This window comes from Hippocampus comes, unplaced genomic scaffold (genome assembly GCF_001891065.2).
Source record: "Hippocampus comes isolate QL1 unplaced genomic scaffold, H_comes_QL1_v1.1 scaffold57, whole genome shotgun sequence".
Classification (NCBI taxonomy): Eukaryota; Metazoa; Chordata; class Actinopteri; order Syngnathiformes; family Syngnathidae; genus Hippocampus; species Hippocampus comes.
The window spans coordinates 1,959,587-1,967,443 of record NW_017805039.1 but is presented as its reverse complement, the minus strand read 5'-3'; the positions used below and the strand labels follow the sequence as shown (position 1 = coordinate 1,967,443).

Below are 7,857 nucleotides of genomic sequence, written 5' to 3'. Positions count from 1 at the left end.
CCAGCTGAATTTTGAAGTACCGCTCTCGCCGGTGATTGCGGCCAAGAAAGCGCGTCCCTGTGATGGAGGCTCTGATGAGGTGTGTATCTAAAATAATAAGCTATGCTTTGTTAGACGGGTGCATCTCAATCAATTTGAATAACTTTCTTTCAAAAGTTTTAATCAAAAACATTGTACACTGTGAAATGAGACTTTAAATAACTTTTTTTTTCTTTGCAGAGTTGTTTTGCTAATTAAAGACTGAATTTGGGGCGCCGTTTTTATTTATTTTTTAAAGCAAGGGCTTAAACAATAGAAATATGAGAATTTAATGGATGGCCACTTTTTTAATACAATCAACAGTTTTGATTTCTTCAATTCACATTGTGCAGAGCAGCAAACTGTATTTTCAGTGGTGCAATTTCAAACAATGTAAATTTCAGTTTACATTTACTTTAATAGTTGTATTTGTTTTGCAGACCTCAAGTTATTAGGTGCAATGAATGAATGGATCTTTTTAAATAATAATAATACATAAATCGGATTATGAAGCGCAAGAAAACATTTTCTTCAAGTTCAAGTCAACTTTACTTTCTGAACCACTAATTCGAGATTATCACAGCGTTTAGGTTGTCATGGCGCACTTGTACGACACATAAAATGGGAATTGTGTCATACAGTGTAAATCCAACAATGCTACAACACTTCCACATTCTATTCTAATAATTACCAGTTATCAAAACCATGTGCATGTGCCTGTTTCCTGTTAAGGACTGGGAATACTTGCTGGGATGTCATTACCACCACCAGATGGATTCCCACCGTGTCAACAGACCAGCAGACTCTAGTGGCTTTAACGCGAAAGTCATCCCAGACGAGGAGGACCTCTCGTCGGTCTGCGACCAAATCGCTAAATATCAAGATACAGCAGAGACAAGTGTACGAAAGAAAAGCTTCTGAATTGTTCAACTGACTTCCTGCGTCCCGTGTTTGATTTCCAGGCATCGCCCCCCTCCGCCACCTTGGACAACACGGCACCCCTCTTCGCTCACATTCCAACCCTCTTCTACGTTCTGCACTTGCTCTACCAGGAGCTGCTGCTCAACGAGCTGCACCGAGAGAGGGCCTCGTCCCTCGTGTGTCTTCTGCAGCAACTTGCGAGGTAACCGCCGGTTTGTCTCTTTGTGCGTTGAATCACGTCGCCTTTTGTTGCAACTCTATACACTGCTGGTCATGGGAATGGTGTTAATGGACAGACACAGACAATAGTTTGGTTTGTATGCGAGTGGAGTGCTGGTGTGTATTAATTATCCAGTTTGACAAGAAGAGTTGTAGCTTTATTTCCTCACTGGGTTTGGTTTGAAAGGGAAAGTGGGATAAATACTACGTTTTTGGTTTCGGCGATTATCAGGGTCTCTGCGTAGAGGTGGCTGTTTATGTTGTGCTTCTTCGGGGAATTCAGGGACTTCACCTAAACTAATGAGCTTCTCATCTCAGGCTGATTGGTAGTGAGAGCTTGGCACCTTCACATGGCCGCCTTTACAATCAGCATGCAGCAACACTTGTAACAAAAACAGCACTCCATAAACAAAATTCATTCTTAGAATGCCTCCATTGACATTCAGACCGAATTTTGGTCAGCTGAACAGTTGCAAAGTCAAAATAAAATGCCATGGTTGTTTCGTTGTTGAGCCTCTCGTGACAAAAGCCAGTGCTGGACAATTACACTGAAGAGCGCTTTTGCCTCCCACTCCCTGTTGTCTGTCATTGTCACCAATCATGGCGCTCACTTAACCTTTGCGAGTTTGTTTCTTGTCATGCTGAAGAGGCCTGATTGCACACCGCTCTTTGAGGGGAAACAGCGTGGTTTGTTCAGCAGGAGTGCAGTTAGGACAAATATTTTAACCCATGACCAGAGGCATACAGCGGAAATAAAAAGTGTTCACACTCCTGTTCAAATTTTGGTGACGAGCAATGTTGTGTTGGCGTCAAACACACGTTTTGGGATGATGGCCAAAATGTTCAGTCCTAGTATAATCTCCCATACACATTACACGCATTACGATCTGGCTGATACCCAGGTAAAAATGTCCGTGAAAGCCTACTAGAACAGCTGAAATTGATTTGGGATAATCACGATTCAGGGGCACTTTCAATTGTAACTTTTGCTGAACCCCATTTAACATCCTTTTGAATGTGATTGATCATTTCTGAAACCAGCCACATCACAGTTATACTGTACCAGGGTGAGGTCTATTTTTACCCCAAACCCCTTCCCAATATGATCAAAAAACATTTAATTTGAGTTGTACATGTTATTGGCCACTTTATTGGTGGAAACATTTTTAGAATTACTTTTTGTGAATAGTGTATGTATTACATTTGATATTTACTTTGAAGTTTGAGAAATGTGAAAACCCTGGTGAGGTCTATCAGCTCTCTTGTTGCTTCTATTCTGCTTTTCTCATAGCACCACATCTTTCTTTTTTTTTAACTTCATTGCTACCTTTTAAAATCACTCACTTGGATAAATGAACGCGCAAAGCTGTGTGGGGGGGAAATGCTCGTGCTAGATTAAAAACTATTGATTATGTGAACTTAAACAAAGTGAATGTGTCTGACTCAGAATGCATTTAATTACCACCGCAATACAAAGCCGAATGTCACTGGGAGAGGAGAGCCGATTTTTGTCCTGGTTTTAAACACGCATTTTTACTGTATACGCATAGGGTCGCATACAAGTATGCGGCGAGGACGTGCGTTTTCTTACTATGTAATAGTCCTGGGGCCTTTATGTTTCTTCGAAAAGCTGCTGAAATCATCATCTTGTATGCCAGCTGTCATCTTGCAGCACTCAGGCCTCCGCCTTCTCATCCTCCCCATCCTCCTCGTCTTCCTGCACTCGTTGCGTGAAGATGAAGGGAAGGCAGGTGAAATATTTATAGCACGGAGTGTGACACAACAATTATTCTGAGAGTAGCAAACGCACCATGCTGAGGCAGAGATGTACATTTCGAGTGGCCATGTGTCCAGAGATGCCATTCATTTGCATGTGTAAATAATCAGACAGTGACTCCTTTTGAGCAATTTTAGGCTACACGTACATCATCTTTTTGAATACCATTATTTGAAATGAAAGGGACGCAATTATTAGTTTATTATGAAAATAAACCTTTTTTTTTTTTTTATTTTACACTTTTTCACCTCCCAAAAATTCTGCCCTGTCCTTGCAGAGACTTGCAATTGGAGGACTACATGGATCTGTACTGGAGAGACTACCCCTCATTAATCAATGGATTCACAGAGAGCTACCTCATAGACCAGTGTAAGTCTTCATAATTCAACAGTGATAGTATTTTGGGCTGCAGAAAATGCCACTTTTCACACTTCTCATTTGCTTTCAGCTCTGATTGCTCAGATGCAGCATCCGTCTTTTCTCCGTGCGGAGCCTCCCTGTGTCTTCAGCTGGCTCAGTAGCTGCCTCCGAGGGGAGGATGTCCAGCCTTTCCCCTACCTGCCCGATGTCTGCCTAAGGATCCGGCTGTTGGTTTTGGTACGTCTGCTCATGTATGCAAACCCACACAAGTCATTAAAGATGTCCACAATTAAAAAAATAAATACATAAAAATAGTTGTGAAGTATTTGTACATGCTAAGAGTTTGCGTGTGTGAGGGTAAAGAGTTCTGTGTGTGTGTGTGTGTGTGCGTATGTGTGTGTGTGTGTGTGTGTGTGTGTGTGTGTGTGTGTGTGTGTGTGTGTGTGTGTGTGTGTTGCATGGAAAGCAATTATCGATAGAAAAGTGCACACATTGTAATTTGCCAGGACAGCAATTGAGTTCAACCTTTGATTCATTCAGCAAGGAACACTGCCTTCCATGTTATGTACAATGTGAAGAGAACAAGTTTCACTTTTCTACAATTATTTTGTGATGGTTAAGGTGCCAGCACAGTTACGCAGTGGTAAACATACCTGCCTCACCATCAGTAGTTCTTGGGATATAATCTCACCTCTGCCCTTCCTGTGTTGAATTTACGTTCTCTCCGTGCCTTTATGGGTTTTCTCATACTTGCTCCTGCATTCCAAAGACATGCTTGTTAGTGTTCAAATCGTTTTTATATTTGCCCTGTGGACCAGTTTGCGTTTCCTGCTCAAAAATCATACTGCAAAGAATAAAAGGGTACAAAACTGTGAGCCATGATTAAAGGTTTCGGACAGAAAGTTAACATCCACTTTGATTGTTATCGTGTATAATTACTGCAGTAACTATTCGTTTGCCCTCTGCATCATCAGAGTTACGCTCTCTACATCGGCGGTGACGACAAAGCCACGACATCCAATGTGTCCAAGTACCTGGTGAAGCTCTCTGCAGGTCAGTGTGTATACTCAATGAGCCTACATGTTAACCACTATAGGTGTGTGTGTGTGTGTTTGGAGGAGGGGGCGCGGCATTGACGCGCCGCTTTTATTACCTGTCAACTCCCGGGCACCGGCTCAGGAAGCAAAAATAAAGGCGTGTGATGCAATGATTTTGCTTTGAAAAGGATACTGTGATGATGAAAGCTCATTTGGGGTATTTGATGGGGTGTTGAAAATTGCCCATTGACTTGTATTTATTTTCTATTTAGTATGACCGCATCCTGGCTTTTTGTTATTGTTTTTGTTCACCCAAATGCCATCTTCTCCCAACACAGGAACAATTGAGCATTGAACGTGCAATTTCCACACCCATGTTTTCCATTTGCACCCGCTGAATAGAAACAATACACTAGAGCTGTGGATGGCTGATGATGGTGCTAATTACTGAGCCCCCCTCGACCTCTCTCTGTCTTTCCCTCCTCAGGCCAAAAGACCACTGAGGAGCAGTACAGAAGGTGAATCAGCTTACAGTGCTCTGATGAGCCATTGTCAATTACATTTAACACAAACGGAAAAAGAATCCATACAACAGTGCGGTGAAGCGCTGATGCCAACATTGAACAAAAAGTAATATTTTGGAGATGTATTCGATGAAACATCATAAACAACTCAATGATAAATCAATAGAAGCTTAGTACAGCAGGGATATATTGCAAATATATAAATGATGCCAAAGAACTATGTTAACATGAATTGAGGAGCTGGATTGATCTCCTGTTAGTTAAAAACATCATGTATTTAAAGAAGCAATAAGCACATCATTGCAATTTAAATCAAACAAGACATGGGGTACCTTCATTTGTCGATGTATTTTATCCATTTTAATAATTAAAATGTATTCATGAGATGTGTTTTTCTGTATTCCAGACAAACGAGTATGAATCAAGTCAAATCCTGCAACGAGAGTCTGGCTGAGCAGCTCGTTGTCTGGCTCACCTCGCAAGGTTAATATCTTTTTGTCTCTTTTATCACACTTTTTCTGCCATTATGCTTGTTCCCGGATATATTTTGTTGCTTTGGATTCTGCGGTTCAGGGTTCACTCTCAAGGACCTGGAGTCCGTCCCTTTTGGAGTGGCCCTGCCCATTCGAGATGCCATCTACCACTGCCGAGAACAGCCCTGCGCCGACTGGTCAGAGGAGGTTTGCCTGTTAATCGGCCGGCAGGATCGCACCAGACAGGCCCACAACATGACCCTGGCGAAAAGCAAAACTGTCAGTATAAATAGGAGTTGGTCATCATTAGCATGGTGTAAATACTTCATCAAGTCACTGTATGATTCTGTGGCACGTGTGTCCAGTCTGTGGGGTCTAGTTTGTCCTTGGAGCCTCCCGCGACCACAGAGGCTGACGAAGATGAGGACGGAATGTCGGACATCATCCAAGAGGTAACGGCGGTCGTTGAGCACAGCGCACATCCGCAAGGTAGGTATCATTTGAAGTAAATGTTATCTCACGCACTCAACAGGTCACAGGACTGATCTGGAGTCAGGATCTGAGAGTCCAGGAGGTCCGCAGGCTCCTGCAGAGCTCCAAGCCAGTCCAGGTCTGTGTCGTCCAGCTCCCAGAGGTCTCAGATCATGAGTACATCGAGGAGAAAGAGAACAAGCGAGTCCCCTTTGGCTTTGTCATTGAAACAATAAATACTATCTGTCGTTTAGTCCTTTTAACACCCTCTTCATCACCTTGCACCTTTTCTAGACTCCTTCAGCTCTGTCAAAGGACCATGTCCCTCCCAGTGGGAAGGGGCCTCTTCACTTTGTTCTCCTACCAGCCTGTGCCCACGGAACTGTTAGCCATCCCTAAGCTTAACCTCACAGGTAATGAATTCATGTAGTTTAGGTTCCAGGCTCTAATGCGAATAGCAATAATTCACAAATGCCCACATTCATATAATGACCTATACCAGGGATGTCAAACTCATTTCACATTGTGGGCCGCATACGGCCTCGGTCGATGTCAAGTGGGCCGGACCATTAAAATTATACCATACTCTTCTATAAATAACCCAAATATCATATCTTTCCTTTGTTTTGGTCCAGTGAAGCGCAAGAACATTAGGAAAATGTTGACATTTAATGAACATATCTTTTACAAAACATTTCATGAAACACCTTAGATTTCCTTAGACAAATATGCAATTTACTCATCATTCACATATATGCATTGCAACTGATCCCACTGATTGTACAAAGGCACAAAACTTGAACAAGTAATTGGTATTGAAAAATATAGTCATGCATATTAAGATTAAATGAGATTTATATAGAAAGGATTTTTTAAACCATTTACACATCTCAATTTAATCCCTGCCTACACTTTACAAACTAAAGAGTAAACAGTGTGCCCCCTATCGGATAATGCATAAATTGCATCTTATTAAAAATATTCATTCCGTGTCTTTTATGCATTTTTTTTTCATTTTTAAATTATCCTGCGGGGCTGATCGAATCTCTTTGGGGGCCGGTTCCGGCCCGGGGGCCGGTTGTTTGGCACGCCTGATCTATACTATAAACCCTTTTATGTGTTGGACCTCCTTGCATGTAAATTCAGGTAACGTTACTGCCAGGGGGAACTCAGACGAAAACATATGAAATTGCTTCAGTCAAAATATTGATTCATTTTGATATTACTGAGGATACGCATCGTTCAAGATGTTGCATGTTTTTACGCGGCCCAGGTCGTGCCCCGCCCAGGAACACCATGGTCGACTTGAACAGCGGGAACATTGATGTCCCTGCCAACATGCCCAGCTGGCCCAGCTTCCACAACGGCGTGGCTGCCGGACTCAAGATTGCACCCGCGTCGCAGGTGAGTCTCTACACAGAGTTGTGACATGTTCTCATGACCATGCGTAAAGAAATGAAGTGGCGCTCCACTTGTGTGTTCAGGTGGACTCAGCTTGGATCGTCTACAACAAGAACAAGAACCAAGAGATGGCCAATGAGCATGCTGGCTTCCTCATGGCGCTGGGCCTCAACGGGCACCTCACTAAGCTTGGGACACTCAACATTCATGACTACCTCGCCAAGGTGTATATGACTCTGTATAGTTCATCCAGTATTCACAGCACTTGACTTTTTCCACATTTTGTTACATTCGAGCCTTATTGCAGAGATGAAAGTCCTCCGGATTTTCCCGGAATTCCGGGTTTTTCAAATTTTTTTGAAAATTTCTCCGGAGAATTGAGAAAAATTTGCATAATCCGGATATTAGTTGACAACATTGAACGAAGACGCGTTTGAGTTCGTTGTATTGCTTTCACGAGCGTAGCCATATTGAGGCGCTAACACTAGTAACAGTAAAGAGATTTTTGTTTGTGTAATAACGACAGAAGGCATGATGGCGTTTGACTAATGGTTTAGTAGAACGAATGGCAACTCGCAACAACAGTAGCAAGCGTCAATTTGCCTCTTGGGTTATACCATCTCAACTAGAACGTGGGGGATAGTCCCCAAACAATT

At 42.5% G+C, this 7,857-nt stretch overlaps 1 protein-coding gene across 1 annotated transcript in view; it reads left to right on the top strand.

The window, feature by feature from the left end:
• The window catches only part of anapc1 (anaphase promoting complex subunit 1), a 31,418-nt gene that overhangs the window by 12,367 nt on the left and 11,194 nt on the right, over window positions 1-7,857 (top strand). Inside the window, exons 20-33 of the mRNA XM_019864112.1 lie at window positions 5-79; window positions 751-873; window positions 981-1,141; window positions 3,213-3,304; window positions 3,384-3,532; window positions 4,270-4,348; window positions 4,820-4,850; window positions 5,263-5,339; window positions 5,430-5,608; window positions 5,695-5,781; window positions 5,862-6,001; window positions 6,095-6,213; window positions 7,074-7,204; window positions 7,285-7,425. Coding sequence (XP_019719671.1) covers window positions 5-79; window positions 751-873; window positions 981-1,141; window positions 3,213-3,304; window positions 3,384-3,532; window positions 4,270-4,348; window positions 4,820-4,850; window positions 5,263-5,339; window positions 5,430-5,608; window positions 5,695-5,781; window positions 5,862-6,001; window positions 6,095-6,213; window positions 7,074-7,204; window positions 7,285-7,425 — 1,584 coding nt within the window. The remainder of the gene's footprint in view (window positions 1-4; window positions 80-750; window positions 874-980; window positions 1,142-3,212; window positions 3,305-3,383; window positions 3,533-4,269; window positions 4,349-4,819; window positions 4,851-5,262; window positions 5,340-5,429; window positions 5,609-5,694; window positions 5,782-5,861; window positions 6,002-6,094; window positions 6,214-7,073; window positions 7,205-7,284; window positions 7,426-7,857) is intronic.